Source organism: Natrix helvetica (assembly GCF_964273705.1).
Source record: "Natrix helvetica genome assembly, chromosome: 7".
Taxonomy (NCBI): Eukaryota; Metazoa; Chordata; class Lepidosauria; order Squamata; family Natricidae; genus Natrix; species Natrix helvetica.
The window spans coordinates 18,627,946-18,654,797 of record NC_138558.1 but is presented as its reverse complement, the minus strand read 5'-3'; the positions used below and the strand labels follow the sequence as shown (position 1 = coordinate 18,654,797).

Here is a 26,852-nt window from a genome sequence, read left to right as displayed (position 1 = left end):
ACCCCCCCTCCTCCTCCCTGGCCACCAAAACCGCCACCGCCAGTCCATGGAACCAAAAAGTTTGGGGACCCCGTGGTGTAAATGATATAGTGAATTCTTAGCACATGTTGGGAAAAGATTCTGCTGCATGATCTGAAACATTCAAGCAATCTAAGTGGATTCACACAGACATAAAATACAGACCCAGGAAGTAGAAGCTAGTGCTTTAAACCTATGGCTTTGTTTTGTCACAATTGGCTAGAAGAATGGATTGTATTATGAGCCAGTATTTTTCTGATACATTGTTCTAATGTGTATAAAGAATTTAATAATTGTGTGTGTGTGTTTTTAAAGTAGCAAGAATATTTTCCTTTTTCCAGCATTTTTCGTGTTTTATTATCTCTGGTGTCAGTCACAAAGGGATAAAAGTATCAAACTGGAGAGGATCTTTAGCTGAACTTCGGAGTGCAAAGGGGAGTGAGAAGCTAGGGAGACAAATTTCAGAAGTTCCTTTCCTAACCTAGTCTTTTAAATTAAATCAATTGGATGGCAGGGGAAATGGAATGAGAGAATAGCAAATCAGCAATATTTTGCAAGAAAGAGTTGATAGAATTAGTTTCTGCAGGGAATAAAACATTGCAATACTTAACCGGGTACTGTCATTTTTTTGTGAACTCTTAACTTCATGGCTGTAGATTGCTTCTGTAAGTTATAGGAGCAGATGGAACCGTACTGCCCCATTGTGAGTCTTGAAATTAATCTATTGCTGTTTAAAACTGGGAAAAACCATGGGGCCTTTATATCAGTGCTCCAATACATTGCTGAATGTTTTGCTGAGTCTGTATACCCGCAAAATAAAAGAACTATGAGGATATGTCCTGTTGTAGATAAAATATATGAGCTGAAAGAGCAAGATTATATAGAAAGAATCTTAAAAATGCTGCTATCCATACAATCTTGGAAATGGGTCTACTGTATTGGCATATTAAAACCACCTGTACATTTATGTTTACTTCTAATAGTAGAATAATAGTCTTTTGTTATTTTTTTTGCAGTTTGTTTTCAAGCACAGTAGTACAATAGCAATAGCACTTAGACTTATATACTACTTCAGAGTTCAGCCCTCTCTAAGTGGTTTACAGAATCAGCATATTGCCCAGTAGTGGGTTCCTACCAGTTCAGACCGGTTCAGCCAAACTGGTAGTGGTTTGGCGGCCTTGGTCGCTGAAACCGGCAGCAAATGCCCTCAAACCGGTTCCCCACTTATGGTGCCGCCATCTTGTTTTTCAGTTCTGCATGCACAGAACAATATTAATTGCAGCACGCACACTAGCGAACCGGCAATAGTGCCTGCTGGAACCCATCCCTGATACTGCCCCAAACCATCTGGGTCCTCATTTTACCAACCTGGGGAGGATGAAAGACTGAGTCAACCTTGAGCTGAATTGAACTCCTGGAATGAGCAGTGAGTTAGCCCTGCAGGCCTGCATTCTAACCACTGTGTCGCCATGGCTCAATTAAGTGAATCTAAGTAAATCCCTGCAGTTGCTAAATCAGTAACTGAATTGTTAAATGAATCTGACTTTGCTTGTCAGAGGTCCCAAATGTGATCACATTACCTTTAGGACCCTGCAACCATCATAAATGTGAACCAGTTGCCAAGCATCCAAATTTTGATCATGTGACCATAGAGATGCTGCAATGCTTGTGAAAATAAGTCACTTTTTTCAGTGCTGTTGTAACTTTGAACAGTCACTAAATGAATGGTTGTAAGATGAGGGCTACCTATACATCATCATCATCATCATTACACAACAATTTTTAAATGATTAGGGAGGCCATTAACATATTGTCCAAAACTAAATATATCACCAAAAAACAAATGAATATAAGAAATTGATTTCTATAAAATGTCTTATTTATACATATGTTGACTTTGAAATAACAATACAAATAGGGAAGACAGTGATCACATGAATTTCCCAGTCAAGCTATTGATAAACTATTTTTGTTTTTTACAATTCTTACCTTTAAGCTAGATCTGAAACTAGTATGTTTAATCAACCAAAGATTGACTTCAGGCTAAAAATAATTCTTTAGATGAAAAGAAGGACCAGGAGTGACATGATAGCAGTGTTCCAATATCTCAGGGGTTACCACAAAGAAGAGGGAGTCAAGCTATTGTTTAAAGGTAGGACAAGAAGTAAAGGATAGAAACTAATCAAGGAGAGAAGCAACTTAGGACTAAGGAGAAATTTCCTGACAATTAGAACAATTAACCAGTGGAACAACTTGCCTCCAGAATTTGTGAATGCTCCAACACTGGAAGTTTTTAAGAAAAGATTGGATAACTATTTCTCTAAAATGCTATAAGGTCTCCTCCTAACATGAGGTTGGATTAGAAGACCTCCGAGGTCCCATCCAACTCTGTTATTCTATTCTATTACTCTATTATATTAATATGTTCTTTAATCTTCAACTGACTTTCACTTTAAACTTCTGTGAGTATTTTGAAGAAATAATGAAACCCTGTGCTTTCAAGGCAATGAATTCAGTGGGGCATGCATCTGTCTAAGAATTACCTCTGTAGCCTAAATTTCTTTGAAAACAGATAAACAAACATGCATGCAATCATGACAGTGCTTGAATTCGAAATCAGTATTTGGGCTACAAGGAATTAATGAGTTTTGTTACATACCATATTTTTCAGACTATAAGACGCACCGGTGTTTAAGATGCACCAAGATTTCAAAGAGGTAAGTAAGAAAAAAAAAGTTTTTGTCCTCCTCGGCCCCCAGGAGCGCCCTGCAGGCTTCAGCAGGTCTGGGGTAAGGCAAACACATCCCTGTTTTTCACCAAAACGGGGACATTTTCCCTTTCCTCCAGCCCTGCTGAAGCCTGCAGAGTGCTTCTGGGGGGTGGGGGAAGGTAAAAACACCCCCATTTTTGCGGCCTGTTTTTCACCCATTTTTCACAAAAATGGGGTGCAGGGGCAGGGCTTCAGGAGACCAAAAATGGCTGTATTTGGTGTATAAGATGCACCAACATTTCCACGCTCTTTTAGGGGGGTGCGTCTTATACTCCGAAAAATATGGTATTTCTGAACAGAGATTAATTTTGAGTTTACCTGATTTTTACAAGTAAAACAGTGTTGCTTAAGGATCACTGCCTAATAGTGGTCACATAATCACTGGCCACACCCACATCCGGTTTAATGAAGGGAAAAAAGTCCCAATATGTCACATGACACCTCTGTGACGACGCTAGTTTGACACCTCTGGTATAAGGCCTCCTGCTTAAGCAGAGGATTGGACTAGAACATCTCCAAAGTCCATCTCAACTCTATTATTCTGCAGTCTGCTGTTAAATACTGTACCTAGTTCAGTATTCTAATAACTACAGAGTTTTTAAAGTATGGAGTTTTCCATGCCCTCCTCCTCTTTAGAATCATAATGGATTTGTATTGAAGTTGGACATAAATCTGTCAGAAAGTGAAGAATTTGTGATTCTTTGAAACTTGGCAAAAGGTATTTGGCAAAAAAATGTGTACCATTAGGACTTGAAAAATAAAGTAATGGCTTGGCAGGCTTTGAACGTAAGGATGGCGCATTTTTGAGTGAGCCGTTGTAATAAAGAGAAAATGTGCATTATGTGTTATGGTACAGAAAGTACAGGTAGTCCTCCACGTACAACAGTTCGTTTAATCATCATTCAAAGTTATAACAGCACTGAAAAAAGTGACATGACCATTTTTCACACTTATGAACATTCCAGCATTCCTGTGGTCACATGATTTATATTCGGATGTTTGACCCACTTATGACGGTTGCCTGGGGTGATGTGATCCCCTTTTGTGACATTCTGACTAGCAAAGTCAACGGGAAAGCAGATTCACTTAATATCCAGATTACTAATTTAACAACTGCAGTGATTCAGGTAGCAATTGTGACAAGAAAGGTTGTAAAACAGGGCAAAACTCACTTTTCTTACTTAGTAACATAAATTTTGGGCTTGATTGTGGTTGCGGAATACCCATATAAGTAAAATATTTTAATTCTATAAAGAATTCAGAAATACAAACTCTATCGTGTCGTGACAGCTGAATATTATGGAGTTGGAAGGGGATGTTTGAAATAATTGATTCCAACCTCCTGCCTCATACACTTACCCAAACGGTAGCATCCTTAATTGATGGCTGTTGCCTATGTCTGCTTAAATATATTCAGTAAAGTATTTCTTTCAATCCAGTGCACAGAATTAATCCTTAATCATTTCTAAAAAGCTTTTTTGCTTCTTATTTTTGCGCCATTATTTGTGGCACTAAAGGCAGACATCTTCCCCATTGTATTTATTAGGACAGGTATTAGACAAGAGGGAATCAAACTATTCTCCAAAGCACCTGAGGACTGAACAAGAAGCAATGGGTAGAAACTAATCCAGGAGAGAAGCAACTTAGAACTGAGGAGAAATTTCCTGACAGTTAGAACAATTAATCAGTGGAACAGCTTGCCTCCAGAAGTTGTGAATGCCCCAAAACTGGAAGTCTTTAAGAAGATGTTGGACAGCCATTTGTCTGAAATGGTATAGGGTTTCCAGCCTAAGCAGGGGGTTGGACTAGAAGACCTCCAAGGTCCAACTCTGCTATTGTATTGTATTGTATTATATTATATTGTATTGTATTATTATTAGGTTTGAAAGAGTAGGTTGATGTCCTAAATACTTTGGTGAGGATAATATTTATCATACTCAGGAGAATTATTTTTTTTAAAAAAAATATACTTTATTTGAATATGAGTTTATTTAAAGTTGTATTTATAAGATTAAAAATATATTATTTTTATCAGAATGAACCAGATATCTGGTAAAGAGAAATGTTCTTATTCCTAATTGTAAGGACACATAATAAAATTCTGTATACCACCAGGCTTGAAATTTTAGGCCTGGATAACCTTGAACTACTCCGTCTACGTTCTAACCTAAGCTTAGTGCACAAGATAATATGCCATAACTTCTTACCTGTTAATGACTACTTGTACTTCAACTGCAATAACACATAAGGGCTATCAATAGACACAAACTAAATGTAATCCGTCCTAATCTTCATTGCAGGAAAAACAATTTCAGCAATAGAAAATTAAATGTGTGGAACACCCTACCTGATCCTGTTGTTAGTTCCTCTAACCCCCATACCTTTTGCCTTAAGCTGCCTACCATGGACCTTATGCATTTCTTAAGAGGTCCCTATGGGGGCGTGCATAAGCGCACCAGCATGTCTACCGTCCCTGTCCTACTGTCTTATTTATACGTACTCCTTTTATGTGTTTAGGGCTATGTTTTGCTTATTTATATCCATTTATTTGTGCCATTTTTTCATGTGTTTTTCATACTTGTTTCCTTGTAGACAAATAAAATAAATAAATATAAAATAAATCATCTTCCAAGTTCAGTGTAAACTATGGAATCTAGAAACTGCTACTAATATTTCTATAGCTAGAAGACATCTGGAGGGCTCTAATGAAGTTTTAAAATAGTTTCCCATTGAAGTTACATCTCTTATCTCTTCCCATTTGTTCCTCATGCTAACATCAGTCTCCCTCTTCACATAAATATAGGAAATTTTGTTCTAAGTGACAAAGGGTGTCTTAAGAGGACTTGAATGAATAGGTTTATAAAAAAAATATTGTAGAATATTAAAGAAGGTCTTGTCCTTCTTTAATTAGTTACCAAGGTTAAAGAAGGGTCAAAAGCCTGGAGCTGTTTGAGGACTAATGTGTCAGAGAAAAATGAAGCTTTACAATGAGAAGGAAATGATGCTGCTTAGAGCTGCAATAATTCTATGACCCCATGTCAACCATTAGGGCTACTTATGGCAGTTGAAAGTAAAAATATTTCTTGCATTGCGGGTGATTCAGAAGCAAAGACTTCATAGACTTTGGGGAGCAATTATCAAATGGAATAAGGAATTTTTGCTTTATGAAAAAAGTTGAAATAATAGCATCTGGTCTTTTCACCATACATTTCTTTGCCACCTCCTTGATTTTCTAAATCCAATATTCAGTTTTTCCAGGGAGGCAGGCAAGAGGCATGAAGGATACTGAATTGCTCATAAACTGCCATTACTAACCATATCTAATTCAATAAGTGTTAGTTTGCTAATTAGATAAAGTGCCCCAAGCTCTCACTTTGAACAATTACGAGCTAAAGACTGTGAGCTTTGTTATATGAGAAATGCTGAAGTGATCAGTTACCTACTCAGTTCATCATACACCTCTCTCTCTCTCTCCCTCCCTCCCCCCCAAAAGGCTTTTTATTTGACATTTAAATAAATGAAAAGAAAATTTGACAGCACAAAGTAATCGCTATTCAAAGCATTGTAATAATTAGAAAGAGGTTTCCATAACCTCTTTTCCTTAATCTTAAAATGGATACAGCAAGTTTTATTTTCAAGGATAGATATGATACTGTCTGAACCAACTATCTCATGTTTTTGTTCCCCATTCAATCACTCTTAGTCTGTTGTGTCTTTACCACCTGGCTTGGTAAATTGCTTTCTGGTTCCAAGAGGTGAAACTCTATATTAGCCTTGTAAAGAATACATTTATTAGTCTACACAGGGGTGTCAAAAGCCCATGGGACAGATGTATCACATGCAGGCCAGTCCCCCCACCCAGCTCCCAGAAGGGAAAAAACACCGTGATAAATCATGTGATAGCAACGTGACACTGCATGTTTGACATCCATGGTCTACAACATATTTATTAACTTGGCTGGTCAGGTAGGTGTAATTTTTGTCATTATTAGTACTTGCATGTAAGTGATAAAAGAGGTTTTGATGTATCTCAGGCTATTTAAAAAAAATAAGGTATTACTGGTTTTCTGTGAGTAAGTGATTAGTTTCATCAGCTTCGTGTAATGGGACAAAACAAGTATATTTTCATACCTTTGAAAGAAGTACCAATCACATAGTAATGAGTAAACGTAACTAATATAGAATTTCTTTGGAAGATATGAACAATTTATATTATGTAGATTTCAAGCAAACTACTCTTAACATGTTCTGTGACCTCCCCTGTAGAATTGACCAGAATACAGGTTTCAGTGAACTGAAGTGGAATTTATTTACCATATTTTTCAGAGTATAAGACACACCTTTTTCCCCCCAAAAAGAGGGTGAAAATCTGGGTACGTCTTATACATGGAATACAGCATTTTTGGACTACCGAAACCCCACTCCCTTTGCAAAAATGCATGTGTAGAGAGTTTGGGAGGCCTGCGAAGTGCTCCTGGGGGCTGGGAAGGGCAAAAATGAGCGGAAAATGGGCCGTTTTTTGCTCATTTTTGTCCTCCCAGCCCCCAGGAGCAATATACAAGCCTCCCAAAGCCTATGGATGCCCTGTTTTTTGCGAAAAACAGGCCTATTCTTGCATAAAACGGGCCATTTTGCCCCGCCTCCCAACCTCCAGGAGCACTTTGCAGAACTCTCAAATTCTTGGCATGCCCTGTTTTTCACAAAAATCGTGAAGTGCAGAGGTTTTGGGAGGTCTGCAGAGGGCAAAAACTTTTTTTTAATTTACCTCTTCAAAATCTTTGTGCATCTTATACTCCAATGCGTCTTATAGTCCGAAAAATATGGTATTTCTGACCCTGATTCTTTGTGTCTGAAATCTCTGGAAATACGTAGTTTGCCATCAAAATTCAGCAATTCAGAAAACTGATGGCAGGTTGCTGGGATGAAACTCTGAACTCTTCTGCATTTTGTTTAATGTGAAAGGAAAATTAAACCATTTCTTTTTTTCCCCCTTCTGACTATGCCATCTTTGCATCTTGTGTTTTTTTTTTACTTTACTTTAGATAGAAACAGATAGATTAACATGGTCACTGTTCTTGATTCTGATTTTACCCAAATGGTTGCTACAGTAAGTGCAAACTCCCTGAATTTTGGATGGCTTCCTCCTCTTCCTCTTGGGGTGGGTGAAGGAGGCAGAATGACATATTTCCTGTTAAAGAGTTCCAGAAAACCTGAAAAAAATGCATTTTATTGTCATTTTGGTCAATCATAAAGAATCCATTGTCAACGTGCTACTATATCTATTTTTTTAAAAAAAGTTGTATCTTTGTCTGTGTTAAGTCTTAATTTATTCACTCATTGGATTTTAAACCATTAAACCTGGAACATATTAAGTGTGCTAATGCACAATATATCGTATTTTCCCGAAAATATGACTCGAAAATAAGTCCTAGCTTGATTTTTACATGTTTCCAATAATAAGCCCTACCCACAAAATAAGCCCTAATTAAGATTCCGCCCACTCCAGGGTGCATGGTAAAAATTAAGCTAGGGTGGGGATGTTGGAGTGGAGCTACACTACTACTTACCTTCGGACAGTTCCAGCCAGGCCTCATATACCTTGGCCCATTTCTTCTGCAGCCAGCAAGGCTTTCCTGAAGGTCTCTGTAGCCAATAACAAACTTCACGATCGACCCGGAACTCTGATATCAGCTGCAGAAGCCTTCAGGAAAACCTTGTTGGGCTTGCTGGATGAAGAAGTTCCTGGAGGCCTCGGATAGTGAAAAAGAGGCTGCAGGAGACAACAACAACAACACCCTGAAAGTAAGACCTGGTCCCCTTTTTGGTGGCAAAAAATATATATGACAGGGTCTTATTTTCGGAGAAACACAGTACATATTCTCACCAAAAAAAAAGGCAAGCTTCCACCCACAAATCTCCCACCTACTCATTCATCCTTCTCTGTAAGTTTGAATTCAGAGTTAAAATGATTGCTGAAAACCAAAGTTCCAGTAGCCCTAACAAGAGACAAGAAAATAAAACATAGAGTGTGATATACTACAATCTAGATATGCTACATTTTTTTAAAGGAAGGAATTCTCCAAACTCAGACTGGTTCACACATGTAAAGAACCAGGCACTTCTTAACTCCTCCAAAAATGTCCCATGGAATTCTGGGCCTTCAAAAACTAACCTTGCTCCTTTTTGTGTGTGTATTAATTTATCTACTTACAATAGTTTCTGGTATAGGTAAAAGACTTATGCATCCGAATCCCAATGCTACACAAGCATGTGAAGGAAGGAAATACATAAATAAACTTCGAGCTTAGATATGGATCCTAAATATCCTTGTGAGTATGAATGACCTGGGGTTTTTTTTCCCCCTTTGTCTAGTGATATATTATTTAAACTGTTGGATAGGATAGAACAGATAAACATAAATGAAATAGGAGCAGAAAGCTCAGGGTTCAGATTTCTGCTCAGCCATCAATTTGGCTTAATTGTGGGGTCTGATTAGAGGATTGTTTTGTAGAAAAAAGGTACTAAAAGATAAAAAAGATACAGAATATGTTATTTTCCATGGTATCACTTGCTGTGTAGAATTTCCACATTACCTTGCCTATCTTGATAGAGCGTAATAAATATATATATTTGACCTTCCTCCCATATTTAGGCATACCAGGGGTTGTAACACAAATACATACCTATTTCCCTGGCTCAACTGATAAGAAGGCGAGCCTGTGGCTTAGTGGCTAAGACTCCTGCCTAAGATATAATACAAGCCCAGGTTCAAATCCCAGTAAGGGTATGGCTAGCTGATGAGAGCTAATTAGCTCGAAATAGATCTATACTAGTCTCCCTTTATTTATTTATCAGTACAAATACAACACAAATATAAAAAGGCAACATTAAAAATAAAAATATGGTTTTCTGCCTGCATGGTCTTCTGTGATGAGCTGAAGGACAGAAAGAGGGAGTAGTGACCTTCCTCCCATTTTTAGGCATACCAGGGGTTGTAACACAAATACATATACATATACATATACATATACATATACATATACATATACATATACATATACATATACATATACATATACATATACATATACATATACATATACATATATATATATATATATATATATATATATATATATATATATGATGTCATAGCAACAATAATGCATTATCTTTGCCTAATAGAGTTATATGTTCAAAATGACACCTGTTGTTAATTTCATGCAAAATGGGGTATATTCTTCTCGAAGACCATTTAATCAAAACATTTAAAAACTCAGCTCAACTCCCAAACATGCAGTTAATTTCAGCTGCCTTTGTTGTAATGCACTGTGAAGGTTTCACTAAATGATTGGAATTCAAATGCGAACAGAATTATCTTGGCACTTATTCACTTTAAAATGTTTTTGAGTCATTCTGAAGTAAAAATTCTGTTTGAAAAGAATTTTTTTTGTACATATAAATATGGCAGTAATTGCTTCTTATTCGAAAGAGACAAAGAGATGAGAGACATACTAAGAATAATTTTCTGGAGTTGTAGCGTAAGAAGACAAACAAAATCACTTTTATTATCAAACAGTTATAATGAGACTAGTTTTCTGCCTAGATTCAGATAGATTCAATTAATGCTTTGTACTTCATAGTGCCTAGAATGAGGTTATCATATACTAACCATGAGATACAAATGGATATTTTAATTCTCCTTGCGAATATCTAGGTCTTAATTTTCCTTCATCCCCTGTTTATCAGAGGTATATGTAGGGAAAGGACTTGTTAAAACATAGCTTGCTACCTAGGAGAGAAAGAAATAATGTTTTGTGTTCTTGCTGCAGGACATCTAATCACATCTGGGAAGTCAGAAAAGCAAACTGAATTTCCAGCGTTGATTCTATCAGTTTGATAAGGCTGAGGCTATTACTTCTTAGTGGCGTGTAGCAGATGTATAGGGATAGAGGCCTTGAATGCTGAAGGAGATGTGACAGGACTCGTCTGTTGACATTCTTTTCCCCCCATAAGATGTGACAAAATCCAATCATCTTTTCATTGTTATATATTCTTTTTCCACATCACTATTATCTTGGAGAATAATGAAAAATTATAAAGTCTACAAATTACCGAAAACCTGCCAATAGTTATTGGGAGTACAGGGTTAGGAAGGATGTTTTTTTTTCTTATCTGAGGGGGAAAAGGATGCATTTTCTGTCCTTGACAATACAGTTTTCAAACATCTCTTTAAGATACCCTCATACTGACTTCTGATTACTTTCCTTTTTCTTGTTTGGAGGAAATAAACTAGTGTAATGAAGAAATTTTCAAGAAATGTGGGCTAGACCATGTTCCTGTAACTTAATTTTCCAATTCAAACATTCGTTTCCCCCATATTAAGTTAAATTAGCCCTGCCAAGTGATTACTGAGCTGCCCCTCACTGCTGTCTAGCTCCGAAGGCAGTTGAGAACTGCCAGACAGCCTTGGCCCCATCTCTGCCTTCAATGCAGAGCCCTCGTCCGAGCCTTCTCCAGCCTCTAGGACTGGCCCATGTCCCCCCCCCCCCCCACAACCTCCTCACTGTCTGACTCTACTGCCAGCTCTACTGGTCGCTGGAAGGCCACAATAGCCTATGTGGCTGCTGTGACAGTCATAAGTGCACGAACTGGTCATAAATCATATTTTCCACAGCTGTTGTAACTTTGAATATTCATTAGGTGAATGGTTATAGGGCTCCCTGCATGCCAGACTGGGAAAATAAAAGAAAAAAAGTCACTTGAGAAGAGGGAATAACAAACACGTCCATGGCAGACAGGAAGGACAAGATAAGGAAAACAACAAATTATTCCACAAAGAAAAGGGGGGGAGGATGTTCAGCCTATTTTCCAAAGCAAGGCAAGAAACAATGGATGGAAACTAATCAAGGAGATAAGCAACTTAGAACCAAATTTCCTAACAGTGAGAACAATTAACAGTGGAATTACTTGCCTTTAGAAATTGTAAGTGCTTCATCACTGAGACTTTTAAGAAGAAATTGGACAACTGACTTATCTGAAACTGTATAAGGCAGGGCTGTCCAACTCCTGGCCCATGAACGGATGCGCACGTGCTGGCCGCGACCATTTCCGGTTTAGCGTAGGAGGAGGGAAGTCCTGATACGTCATGTGATGCCATCGTGATGCTGCAAGTTTTACAGCCCTAGTATAAGGCCGCTATACTTGAGCAGGGGATTGGACTAGAAGACCTCCAAAGTCCCTCCCAACTCTATTATTCTGCAATCTGCTATTAAATGGCAGTCTGCACACTGGACAATCAAGTATTTTTCTTTTTGCTTCTGGGGAATATGATTAGATGCAAACTAAATTGTTGGTCTAACATTTTTTATAAATGGAAATATTTGCCTTAATTCACTACTGTCTGCTTTGGTTATGCAGAATATATTTCCTAACTATGTTATATCGGTGAGCAGGCAAATCTAATAGATCACCAAGCTGGCAGGAATAGCCAACACTCCAGAAGATAGGCTTAAGATACAGAAGGATCTTGACAAACTTGAACATTGGGCACTATCTAATAAAATGAAATTCAATGGTGAAAAGATTAAGGTTCTACATTTAGGCAACAAAAACGGAATGCACAGGTACAGTATAGATGATACCTTGCTCAGCAGTAGTAACTGTGAAAGGGATCTTGGAGTCCCAGTGGACAACCATTTAAATAGGAGCCAGCCGTGTGCAGCAGCTGCCAAAAAAGCCAACACAGTTCTAGGCTGCATCAATAGAGGGATAGAATCAAGATCACGTGAAGTGTTAATACCACTTTATAATGCCTTGGTAAGGCCACACTTGGAATACTGCATTCAGTTCTGGTCGCCACGATGTAAAAAAGATGTGGAGACTCTAGAAAGAGTGCAGAGAAGAGCATCAAAGATGATTAGGGGACTGGAGACTAAAACATATGAAGAACAGTTGCAGGAACTGGGTATGTCTAGTTTAATAAAAAGAAGGACCAGGGGGGACATGATAGCAGTGTTCCAATATCTCAGGGGTTGCCACAAAGAAGAGGGAGTCAAACTATTCTCCAAGGCACCTGAGGGTAGAACAAGAAGCAATGGGTGGAAACTAATCAAGGAGAGAAGCAACTTAGAACTGAGGAGAAACTTCCTGACAGTTAGAACAATTAATCAGTGGAACAGCTTGCCTCCAGAAGTTGTGAATGCCCCAACACTGGAAGTCTTTAAGAAGATGTTGGATAGCCATTTGCCTGAAACGGTATAGGGTTTCCTGCCTAGGCAGGGGGTTGGACTAGAAGACCTCCAAGGTCCCTTCCAACTCTACTATTGTATTGTATTGTATTACAATATAGCAACTGATTTAAAAAACGAAAGTGTTTTAAAGGATCATTTGAACACCACCACAAAGGTCCTGATCAGTCAACTTGAATCAGAAAATCTTTAAAAGGGAATTTTGTGTTTTGCTTTAATAGGATGTTAACCATAATATGTATACTGGGAGCCATTCATTAAAATGACCACATTTTTCCCTGTTGCTAAGATCCAGAATTCCACTTTTGCTTAATTATAGAACCTATGTGTACACCTGTCTCTTTTATTGATTTGCTGTTCAGTTATCAGAAGAAAAGATGTAGTCTGGATGTACTGAAGAGAGATTACTAATTTCTGGTAGAAATTTGTCCTATGCCTGTGAAGAGACTGTCCAACATCAGGCCTTAAAATGGAATAAATCCAGAGTTCATCATAATTAGAAGAGATCCAATACAATGAATAAGACTTGTTGGTCATATCATATTATTGTACTGATTTTAAAGACTCTTCTGTTGGTAAGACTGATCCTGGATCCCATTCATCATCTTTGCAGAGAATAACTAAAAGGTTGATTTATTTAAATCAAGATGATTTGACTCTGAAAAAAACCTTGATATTTAATTTTATTCATTAATTTGAATGCCGCCTGTATTATTTTTACAAATAACTCAAGGTGATGGACATACCTATTTTCCTCCCTCCCTCCTATTTTCCCCACAACATCATGTGGGGAAATTGAGTGGGGGTGTGAATTGAGTTGGGCCAGGGGTGTCCAAACTTGGGAACTTTAAGACTTGTGGACTTCAACTCATGCTGGCTGGGGAATTCTGGGAGTTGAAGTCCACAAGTCTTAAAGTTCCCAAGTTTGGACATCCCTGAGTTGGGCTGAGAGAAAATAACTGGTCCAAAGTCACCCAGCTGACTTCTATGGCTAAGGTGGCACAAGAACTCACCATTTCTAGCCTGGTGTCTTAATCACTAGATTTTACTCAATTTTTGTTTTTTTTTAAATCTACCAAAATATGTAAACGCAAAGGACAATATTTCTTACTTTGTTCTGGTTGTTTTCTTTTAACGGTGCTTGGCTCCATGGCATTGCAAAATAGCCGGGTTCATCTTAAAGCAGTAGCTTTATGCTGCACCAACTGTTAAATATTCTATCTATAATTAGAAAGGGACAATCCGTATTTTTCCAATATAGTTCGAGAAGCTCTTGAAGGCCCATGAAACCTCAACCTTCTCAATTTACACTTTTCTAATAAAGACATAGTGTAACTGAAGCTATGAAGATGGATGCCCTGATAGCAATCTATCCAGTCCCTTTCATCCATCATTGTTTGTTCTTTATCTGTCTTTCTACAAAAGCTGGGCCGTGAGGAAAAGTCTTTTCATATCCTTTGTAATTCTGGACACCGGAAAATATATGTATATCGAGAGCAAAGAAAGGGAGTTGTCTGACATTTAATCTTCATGAAAACTGACACGGAGAGAAGAGCAAACCTTCTGCATTATTTTTAGTTTGATATTCCGTGGTGCTTTATTGATCGTCGCTGGCGTCCGTCACTGCGCATAACGATAACTGCTTCAGAAGCAGAAAAGAAGAGATTGAATAAGGCCTTTAGGACTATCAGCTTCTTACTGAGAGATATGTCAATAGTGACTGTTCTCTCATCCTTTTACCAATAAGAATGGTTTGTCTGGGTATTTCAAAAGCTTTTGCATATTGACAAGATATTTTAAAATCAATGAGAAGCTGTGAACTCTTCCAATGAATTGCTGTATTTTTGTTTCAGAAAAAAAGGAGATATTTTTTTATTTGGAGTCTTGGCACGGGGAATAAATGGACTATCTTGAACCCTTGCTCATTTCCAATTATTTAGTTCCTGGAAGTTTCTTGAAATCTCCCTTTGCAATGAAAGACATGCAGTGAAGTCAAAGTCTGTCCTTACATCAGACATAAATAATTGCTTTTAACTTTCATTGGTTCCATGATATCAGTTGTTTTTCCAAGGCTAAAAATCTGCACAACATGTACACATGTAATGTTTCAAGCAAATGATTTGTGAATATAGAATTGGAACTATTCTCCTATTCTATTCTCCAAGGCACCTGAGGGTAGAACAAGAAGCAATGGGTGGAAACTAATCAAGGAGAGAAGCAACTTAGAACTGAGAAGAAATTTCCTGACAGTTAGAACAATTAATCAGTGGAACAGCTTGCCTCCAGAAGTTGTGAATGCCCCAACACTGGAAGTCTTTAAGAAGATGTTGGATAACCATTTGGCTGAAACGGTATAGGGTTTCCTGCCTAGGCAGGGGGTTGGACTAGAAGACCTCCAAGGTCCCTTCCAACTCTACTATTGTATTGTATTGTATTGTATTGTATTGTATTGTATTGTATTGTATTGTATTGTATTGTATTGTATTGTAACTAGGATGCAGGTATAAAGCCAGTGGCGGGATTCAACTTTTTTTTATTACCGGTTCTGTGGGCGTGGCTTGGTGGACTTGGCTTGGTGGGTGTGGCAGGGAGAGGATACTGCAAAATCTCCATTCCCTCCAACTCCTGGAGAAGGTTAATGCAAAATCCCCATTCCTTCCCCACCCCACTAACCTGCTTTACAGCTCCCTTTCCCTGTGCAGGGCAACAGAAGAAGATCCAGCTGGGTCTTCAGCTGGGACTCGGGAGGCAGTAAATAGATGGGGGCAGGGCCAGCCAGAGGTGGCATTTGTTTGTTCTCCAAACTACTCACAATTTCCGCTACCAGTTCTCCAGAACCAGTCAGAACTGGCTGAATACCATTTCTGTATAAAGCAGTAAGATTTCAATAGCAGGTTTTCTCATAACACACATTATATTTAAATGCATAAATCAGGAGTGTCAAACTCAAGGTCTGGGAGCTTGGATGCTTAGATCTGGTCCACAGAAAAGGACCAGAGGCCTGCAGTGCCTCTGCTAGGGAAAATGGAACTTGCGAAGGCTGCACGTGTCCCTCTCAAGTTCCATTTTTCCTGGCAGAGGGTTGCAGGGGGCTGTCGCAGCCAAAAATGGAGCTCAGGAGCCCATTTTCACTGGCAGAGCACTCGGGCCACCACAGGCAGCAACACAAGTGACGTCAAGCTGGCCATGCCCACCCTGGTCATCTCTCCCTTCCCCCCAGGATCAAACACCACCCTGATGCGGCCCTCAATTAAATCGAGCTTGACACCCCTGGTATAAATGTTCATGAACTACAGTTCATTTCATCAGATGCCTAGATGGGACAGACATCACTGAAGAAAGCTTACGCCTTTGAATAAAATTTGTTAATTAGAAAGGTGCTACCAAATCCCTTCAGGGTTTTATTTTGTTTTTTGTCAATGATTCTCCTCCTACTATGGATACAGCCATAGTGGATAATGTTTAATTTGAATGAAAGAAGATGCTCAATTTTTGTATATCTACAAAAGTGGAGCACTTATGATTTCATCCAATGCTGACGTGTTAGTTACTTACAGGTAGTCCTCGACGTATGGCCATAATTGAGCCCAAGTTTCCATTGCTAAACAAAACAGTTGTTAAGTTTTGCCCCATTTTATGACCTTTCTTGACACAGTTGTTCAATGAATCACTGCGGTTGTTAAGTTAGTAACATGGTTGTTAAATGAATCTGGCTTTCCTATTGACTTTGCTTGTCAGAAAGTTGCAAAAGATGATAACCATGACCCTGGGACACTACAACTGTCATAAATACATGCCAGTTGACAAGGCTCTGAATTTTGATCATGTGACCATGGGGATGCTGCAAGGGTTATAACTGTAGAAAACAGCCACAAGGCACTTTTTTCAAGTATATGCATTCTGATGGTAATGGAACTAAAAGACACATTGAAAGACACAGATGCACATACATCTTTTATTAAAATTTAGACAATAGCACTCAGTAATATGTGTTGCATTCTGGTTTTCATGAAGTTGCCTGATTAAATGACTCATACTGTTAGCAGCATGTCCTTAATGATTAAGTTTGGCTTTCAGTGATGTTAACAGAAGAGCACGGGTGAACAAACAGATGCAGCCAGACCTGCAGTATTATAATGGAAGATCTGCCCCTTATCACCATGCGTATTGCAAAACAATGCCTTAATACTGCTTTAATCATTCTGATGCAAGATCCCGCAGACACCACTGTTGACTTCTGTAAGGAAACAGAGTCTTCCTAATTGAGTTTTACAGAGCTCTTTTTTATAAAATAGGTCATGGAAAATCTAAAGAAGCCAGAATCTGGGAATTCTTTATTTTATTTATTGTTTATACCCTCCCCCCATCTCACTATATAGCAATTCTGGGTGGCTTACATTATAATAAAAAGGTAAGAATACAAAACAGTTCAAATTAGTAGAATTAAATATAAAGCTAAAAACAAAGAGGACGGATGATACCCTTTTAGCCAGCCCAGCAAAATGTGCCCCTTATTGGACTCTGAAGCCCGCTGGCAGACTGGCAGGCCCGGGAGTGTGGGGGCAGTTTCCCAGTAGAAGAACAATCGAAAGGGCAGAGGCCATGGCAGAAAAGCCTCTTCTCCTGGACTCTGCCAATGAAAATCTTTGGTAGATGGAATCCGAAGTAGGCCTGTTCTGTTGGAATGGGTGGACTAGTCCAGTGATGGCTAATCTTTTTCTAAAGGTGTGCCAAAATTGTGTGCGTGCGCCCCACCCACCTGCACATGCGCATGTGAACCCCCCGCCCCCAATGCGGTTGGGCCAGTTGGGCCTTTTCGTCTGGTTGGGCCTTTTTTTCGCCCTCCCCAGGCTCTGGAGGCTTTTCTGAAGCCTGGTGAGGGTGAAAATGGCCTCCCCGTGCCCTCCGGAAGGCCAAAAATCAGCCGGCTGGAACTGAGGGCTGCCATGCCAGGAAATATGGCTCCTCATGCCACCTGTGGCACGGAAGCCATAGGATCGCCATCATGGGATTAGTCCCATCGGGGTGAAATGGATCCACAGAAATTCTGAACCCATCTCCTAAAGGGCTTTTGAGATAGTTGTCAACATCTTGAGCTGGACCCGGAAGCAAAATTGACAACCAGTGTAGCTTATGTGACAGCAGAGTTACATGTGCCACCCAAGAGGGCTCTAGAACTTTCTGTGCTGCCGCGTTCTATGTTATTTGTAGCTTCCAAGTACTCTTCAACAGTAGACCCATGTAAAGTACGTTGCAGTAGTCTACTCAAGAGATAACGTAGTGGTTAGGAGTACCGACACATGTAGAAAGTTCTGGATGAAGATGCTGTTCTACAATATGTATTGTTGGACTGATTTCTGATACATATTTTTCATTAGAGGAATATTCTTTCAGTAATTCACTAATATTCAGCCCACATAAGAAAGCTACATCTTAAGCTTTCATATGTTACTAATACTCTGTGATTTTGATTCTTGTCACTTTTCATGAGTACTGCTATTCCTGGGGTTTTAAATATTCACATGCATTAAAGCTAATCAGTAAGACCTTGACTGTAGATTTAAGTAAAACATTTATTTAGTTCCTTCAGTAGAGAAATATATATATAAAGTAATCTTAATTCGTGAGCTCTTGCTGTAGTCATAAACTGGTGTGACCTAATCTTTAACTTAATATAATTTCACAAAAAAATACTCTTACCATTATTACAGAAATAATTACATTATTAGTGCCAAGTAAGTGCAGCTGATCCAGAAAGATACATAAAATACTTTGAGATGAATTTGCCAAGGTTAACCAAAGCAGCTAAAACTCTTCTGAAGGAGTCATGAATTGTTAATTTTTTTAAAAAAATACTGTTGGCAAATTAAACCCACCTACTTGAAAATATAGTTGTGATTTTGCAATTACGGTTGATGGTCTGTGATTATCATATGGAAATATGTCTACAAATTATACAATCTATAATCTGCAAATTATATGAGATAGTGAAAGAATATGTGCCAGCTACTGTATATAAGGATTTATTTATTCATTTCAATTTATATGTGCGTGTAACTCTTATTCATGACTCTGAGTGACTAACAACAGTTAAAAAAACTATATGACAACACATAACAAGAATGCAAACATGATTTAGTAATGAATCATGCAAAAAAAACCAAAAGAACCCACAAACAAATAAAACACAATTAATGTGGGTTCTGTTGCACATTTCCCAAGCTTGTTTACACAGCCATCTCTAGATATATGAGTCTATGATTCTAGTAGAAGGCTCCTGAGGGGATGATGTTGCCAGAGTGGGCGCCATGACAAGGTCCTGCCAGATGAATAAAATAAAACACAATAAAACACCAATAAAAACACAGTGTTTTTATTATTTTTTAATGAAAGTTAAAGGAAAACTAGATTTTATTTAACTGTATTTGAATGTTTCCTTTTCATTCTTTCCTACAGATGATGATTTTTTTCATGAACTCCCAGAAACCTTTCCTTCGGATCCCCCAGAACCTCTTCCTCATTTTCTCATTGAGCCTGACGAAGCTTACATTGTCAAGAATAAGCCGGTGAACCTTTACTGTAAAGCCAGCCCGGCCACTCAGATCTACTTCAAATGCAACAGTGAATGGGTTCATCAGAAGGATCATATTGTGGATGAAAGGGTGGATGAAACCTCTGGTGAGTTGCAGTTACTTTGAAAGAAAATGTATAATGCCTTTGGTAGATAGATTGCTTTAAATCCTGTTGCAGTAAGGTGACAATGGGAAGTCCATAGACTACTTATGGTAAAGGCAACCTTTTTGTGGAATCCTAAATAGGTAGAACCAAATATTTTAGAGACATATTTTGGAGAAGGCGATTTAAAGGGTGACATTAATGCTTTTACATACACACACACACATTCACTCATTCACTCACTCACTCACATACATGGGCACAATGAGAATATATTTGCTGAACAAAACTCTGCATTGGTGACAGGAAAGCATCTGGCCAGTAAACACTCTGCTAGCTACATTTAGTTGCCCAGACTCCAGCCTGCACAGGATTATGGTGTCGTTAAAAGAAAATGATGATTAATGCTTTTATATTTCCATACTATCCCTTAATAATTCTAACTCCACAAGTAAGACAGATTTTTCTCATGGAAAGTTTAAGGCTAAAGCCTGAACTGCTTCCCAATTCAACTGTTTGTTGTTTTTCATTCAAAAAATCTTACTTCTAATCAAATACAGGTACCTTCAACTTACAACCATAATTGGGCCCATAATTGATCTCAAAATTTCTGTTGCTAAGCAGGATAGTTATCAAGTGACTTTTGACCCCATTTTACAACCTTTCTTTCCACGGTTATTAAGTGAATCACTGCAGTTAAGCTAGTAACACGGTTGTTAAGTGAATCTCGCTTCCCCATTGATTTGCCTGTCAAAAGTTTGCAAAAGATGATCTCATGACACAAGGACATGGCAATCATCATAAATACATGTATCACAAAGATCCAAATTTTGATCAAGTGACCATGGGGATGCCACAACAATTGTAAGTGTGAAAAATGATTACATCACTTTTTTCAGTGCTATTGAACTTCGAACCGTCATTAAGTGAACTGTTGTAAGTCAAGGACTACTCTTAAGTATATGTTATAGCCGTGATGGTGAACCTATGGCATGCATGCCACATGTGGCACATAGAGCACTTTCTGCGGGCACACGAGCTGTCAGCCAGCTGAACTCCACCGTGCTTGTGCATGTGCCTTCCACCTGCCAGCTGATTTTTGGGTCTTTGCTGGGAGATGCACATGCATGCGCGGGGATGGTTGGGTCCCATGCTCATTTTGGGGGGATGTTGCGTTGTCCCCACACACCCTGTTTTTGGTCCCAGGAGACTTCAGGGATACCTGCTAGGCCCAAAACGGGCCACAAGGGGAGGGGGGGTCAGGTGCGCATGCACGGGGGGAGTGTCCTACGTGCATTGCATTGCATTATGGGTATGGGCACACGTGCACACACCGTCATACCTGTGCACGTGCTTACATCAAGCGAGGAGAAGAGGGTTTGCCATCACTGTGTTATAGTCACCCAAATTAGAGATCAACATCTATGGTTTTTCATGGCTTAATAAGAATACAACTTTACTGAATGGTTACTATTGTCAGAACCATGTAGAATCAGTTTGAAGTATGCATTTTATATTGAATCCACATACAGATATGATATGGTATGTACGCTCCTATCTGCTTAGAGCACAGAAACTCTACTTACCTACATTTAGTATTCTGTTTTTATTCTATTTAGTATTCTGAAATATTTTTCTGTCTGTCTGCTGTATATCAATCAATCAAGAGGCTTGAAAAGGTATCCCCTGAGCTATAAACCTATTTGTGTCAATGATGTGCTTCTTATTTTCTGAAAGATTAATAATCAATACTTGGGATCACATTCAAAATGGAAGACTGAAGCGTGTGCTCTTTGACAGCAGTGAAAAATAACTTGCTAGCAAGCAATTTCTTTCACCGGGGAATTGAACACTTTGTCTAATTACTTAAGGAAAAAAAATCCACTCAGTACATGGAGTGCATAAAAATTTCATATAAACTCAGCTCAATACTAAAAAAACTCTCTTTATCTTTTTAATATTTGAGAATACAGATTTGTAAGCTGTTGTAGCAGAATTGTTCTTGAATTAGTTAAAAAAAAAACCACAGCTTTTTTGTTAGAAATAATGGTATTTCTATGGGAAAGTAAGGAAGAAGTTTTCACCATTCTAGAAGACAGGTGGCTGTTTTGAGTAAATCAGAGTTATTTTCTTCTTTGTCTAATATTCATATTCCATGAGTCCTTTTGCCATTGCACCTCGGACAACAAAATTAAATGCCATCTTCATAGCCTCAGAACGTATCTCTGCATCCAGTCTCCCAAGGCTTTTCTCACATACAACCTTCTAAACAGCCATGTAAGCATTATCCAATGTTAGCAAGCATTAGTGTCCGTTGGATCACATAAATGGTGGAAATGATGAAAAGTATCCTTTTATAGTCCTTTATTTGAATTTTTTTTTCTTAAACAGCTTACAAATGTTCCATAGAAATCATACCATTCCCACAAATAATTATTCACATCATTTTGCTTCTGTGTAATATAATCTAGCAGAAAAGCACCCTGCATTGAAATCTTTGGTCTAAACCGTATGTGAAAGCCAGGGAATAATACAGATAGTTATTGCTGCTGATGTATTTATTTTTCTCATTTTATGGTTTAATTCTCAGTAAACAGCCTTGTAAAGAGCTATTGGACCATCATTTTGGTTGTTGGGCTGTGAAAGAAGATGCAACTCACATTCTATGCAGTCCCGTTGCTATAGTTGCACTGGCATTCAAATACCAAGAAGTCAAGTGCATCTTTCACTTGTTTATGACATACAGTACCATCTTAGAACCAGATTTTTTTCCCCCTTAAACCCTCAAATCTTAAATAATGACCAAAAACAATGCAAAGCTATATGAGGAATGGCAAACTTTGGCCATGGCACTGGTAATAAAAGGGCATCTCTTAGGTTGAAATTACAGTGATAGGAGGATCAGAAATGTGAATGAAAAGCCTAATGCTGTATACCTGAAATTGTAAAACTGTAAAGAGATGAAAGAAAAGCATTAAAGGACTGTAAGTAAATACGTTCATCAGTGGTGGAAGGGCCAAACCAAATTGTGGACTCATTTGTTCATTTCTCTTGCTCCCTCCTTGACTCTCTTTCTGTTCGCAAGAATAGATTTTGCTCATTGATAAACATGGCACAGCAAGTATCTTATAATCCAGCTATAATTGAGGATGCAGAAAATAACAAGGCCGGGTTTAGTTATTCCCATAAAGAATAACTGGAAAAACTGTACCCTCAGAGGCTCAATTATTTTAATAGAAGCAGGCTTATACCTACTTGCTGACTAAGGTGGAAAGTTTATTATCAGTGTATTTGATGAAATATTTCTGAGTATCTTAATGCTGACAGATGCAGTGTAATATTACAGAGCTGAATGCTATAAAGGATCAATGAAGCCACGGATTCTTCTTTTTATTACTGCAAGGACAATGACAAATAATAAACAGATATATATATATATATATATATATATATATATATATATATATATATATATATATATATATATATATATATATATATATATATATATATATATATATATATATATATATATATATATATATATATATATATATATATATATATATATATATATATATATATATATATATATATAGGCTCATTTTATTGAGTTAAATAATATATATGGCTACCTATGGCACAGTAATGACTCTGAGTGCCATACAGAAGGTTAAAACTGAACCACAGTAAAATAATCAATCAATCATCAAGGTCCAGGGTCAAAATAGTCCCAGGTAGCCACAAAAAGGAGCAATCAACAGAGCAACTAGCAGAGCTTGTTAACTTGCCAGGTGAAATGTTTGTTGAAAAAGCCAGGGTTTTAGTATCTTATGGAAGATATAGTGGGCTTATCCAAATCTCTGGGGTGATGCTGTTTCATGGGGCCATTTAGCTCAATTTAAATTCTTCCCATTTCACCATTTTAAATTAATGGAATAAAGGGGCCTTAATATTAAGGTAGAATATTCTTTGCATTTTTTTTTCCTCAGAGAAAAAGCTTCTGGTTCTTTATATTTTCAGAATTGCTTGAGAATTTCTTTTAGATTTCTCTCATAGTACTTGATAGTTGAAGGTGATGGAGGGTGTTACAACTGGTCAGAAAATTTTCTTTCCCTTTTTTCTGAAGATTCCATACCTGCCTCATAGGAATATTTCGTGATATTGTCCTTTAGGATTCACTTAAAATATGGGAAGACATGATGGGTACAGACTATATTATATATGATAACACAGATCTCCAAACCTAAGTATCATGATTCTCTCCCTTGCCCTGGACATAGACTAGACTTGAACAGAACAGAATAGAATAACAGAATTGGAAGGGACCTTGGAGGTCTTCTAGCCCAACCCCCTATTTAGGTAGGAAACCCTACACCACTTCAGACAAATGGTTATCCAACATCTTAAAAACTTCCAGTGTTGGAGCATTCACAACTTCTGGAGGCAAGTTGTTCCACTAATTAATTGTTCTCACTATCTAATTAATTGTTCTAACTGTCAGGAAATTTCTCCTTAGTTCTAAGTTGTTTCTCTCCTTGATTAGTTTCCACCCATTGCTTCTTGTCCTACCCTCAGGTGCTTTGGAGAATAGCTTGATTTCCTCTTCTTTGTGGCAGCCCCTGAGATACTGGAACACTGCTATCATGTCTCCCCTAGTCCTTCTTTTCATTAAACTAGACATACCCAGCTCCTGCTCCCTTTCAATGAAAGTATTATTTTTATGACATTTCCCAAAACAATTCTGTTTTATACTAAATGAGAACTGACGGGAAAAGGGCAAGATTTTTCTATATGTGTTCCAGCAGAACTTAGAAATGAGGGCTCAGAATATCGGTTATGCTTATGATTTTGATCAGTGATTTCAATAGCCAAGATGAAATATAGCTTCAATTAAATTATAGTATAAATTTAAAGTTTCTTAATTTATTTCTTTAGCACATTCGTTTAACTTTTATCAACTCTTCCCTACCCACTATGATAACTATTTGGGTTGTTTTGAGTAGATTTCACTGCCTTAGCATTTTTCAGTGATGCAAGATACTTTTCAAAATAACTTTAGCATGGAAATGTACCAGAGCCCAAGCAAAGTTTAAAGCAGGGTGTCCAAACTTGGGAACTTTAAGACTTGTGGACTTCAACTCCCAGAATTCCCCAGCCAGCTGGCTGGGGAATTCTGGGAGTTGAAGTCCACAAGTCTTAAAGTTCCCAAGTTTGGACCCCCCTGGTTTAAAGGATACATGTTCCTTCCGAGAAGCATTTTGAAAAATCTTGCTGCCCTAGCCAGGCAATCAGTTCACATTTTGACAATGTGCTAAGCTATTTCATCACCTTTTGGTTCTATCTGAAGGAAGTAAATTTAGTGTTCTTTGAAAATCTCTTTGGTTGGAATTTTAATCAGATGTCCTTCACAACAGTATAAATGGTCTTGCTCTGGAGGTCTGTGCTTTTTCTCAATCATTTTGGAGTCTGGGAGTTTGTCATTCCAGTACTATTACTGAGCCATGGAGACTGATGCCATCATTTGTTTTCGAAAACAATGCAAATGCTGAGGCAAATTGCCACTATGATGAATTTATGTAGTTCTGAGTTGAACTATTAGGTTCTTGGAGTTCTCTGAGCTTGGTAGATATTTCCCTGCAGATATTTTGTTACCAGGGTAGTAAATTCTGTCTCTAAATCTTTAAATGTTTTCATCGAAAACCTGAAGAATTGCTACCAGTCAGCATATTAAAACGGAACTAGATGGCCCAGGCTTCTAAGCATATGGTACATTTTAATCTTCCTGCATTTATTTTGTTAATCAAATAAATTCCAGGCAGACCAATTTTCAAGATTTGTTACATTTCTTGCTGAAATGACTTATTAATGCATTTTTGAGAGGTGTCTGGAGAAAGTTATAGCTTGTTAGCTTTAACAATGGTGTGTGTAAATATATGTTCATCTAGGCTCTGCAGCATTGGTTGTGCTTGTTGACAACCTTTAGGGGACTTAGAATAGGAGAAATGTATCTGTCCTGTCCTTGTCCTATTTCTTGACCTCTTGACCTCTCATTGATCTTCAGTCCTTTAATCAGGGGTCTTTTTAAGCCATCTTAGGGAATTAGGAGGAGGAGACATGATGGCATAATGGCTCTCTTTCTCTCTCAGTAGAGCAGGGGTGTCAAACTCAAGGCTTATGGGTTGTATCTGGCCTGCAGGGTGCTTAGATCTTCCAGGGGGCCACCCTGGAAACAGCAAAGGACTGGCCCGCAGTGCCTCTGGCAACAAAAATGGAGCTCAGGAAGGCTCAAGGGTTGCCATCCTAGCCGAAAACAGAGCTCGGGAGCCCATTTTCACTGGCAGAGTGCTCAGGCCACCACTGGTGCCCCCAATACAAGTGATGTCGAGCTGTCCATGCTCACCGTGGCCCTCCAGGGTCAAACACAATCCTGATGCAGCCCTCAATGAAATCGAATTTGAAACCCCTGCTCTACACCCAGTTCCTGTTGATGTTGGTGGTGATGCTACACAGTTGCACAACTCTGCCCAGGGCTAATCAAACAACACTGCTAAGGTACTTTCTCGGTGCCAGGAAATTATGAAAATCTGATGGTTGAGAATAGATTTCAATTAAACTGTGAAAAAACTATGTGGCTGTACGTTTTAAGCTCTCTCTTCACCAGTCCTCCTATCACTAACTCAGTTTGGGAGTGGGGGTTCATTTTCTCAGTTAGATCTGATTTGAGTGTGAGGGTCCTCCTAAACTCATGGCTGGTGCTTGAAGAGCTGGTGTTAGCCGTAAGGGGAATCTTTGTACAAATTTGTCTTGTGCACTAATGGTACAGGAGGCCCTGATCCCAGTGACTCATGCTTTAGTCATCTCCCGTCTGGTTTACCATAAAGTGGTATAGATGGGGCTACTCATGCAAAACATTTGGAAGTGGCAGCTGATTCAAAATGCAGTGGTACAAGCAGTTACGTTATTTGAGAATCTCTAGGAGATGACCAGGAAGAGCCGAAGAGAGGGGTTAAGTGCATCAGTCTTGAGTCTGTTAAAACACAAGAGATCAAAGCCCAGCCAACCTTGAATTCTATTGACTCTTATCTACTGCCAGTTTGCTTTCACCATTAATAGCTCAGATTCTTGTAGAACGTCTT

The 26,852-nt window shown here is 38.4% G+C and overlaps 1 protein-coding gene across 1 annotated transcript in view; it reads left to right on the top strand.

Moving 5' to 3' along the window:
* UNC5C (unc-5 netrin receptor C) overlaps nucleotides 1-26,852 on the top strand; it is a 334,341-nt gene that overhangs the window by 184,231 nt on the left and 123,258 nt on the right. The window contains exon 2 of the mRNA XM_081960098.1: nucleotides 19,495-19,716. Within this exon, the coding sequence (XP_081816224.1) occupies nucleotides 19,495-19,716 (222 nt within the window). The remainder of the gene's footprint in view (nucleotides 1-19,494; nucleotides 19,717-26,852) is intronic.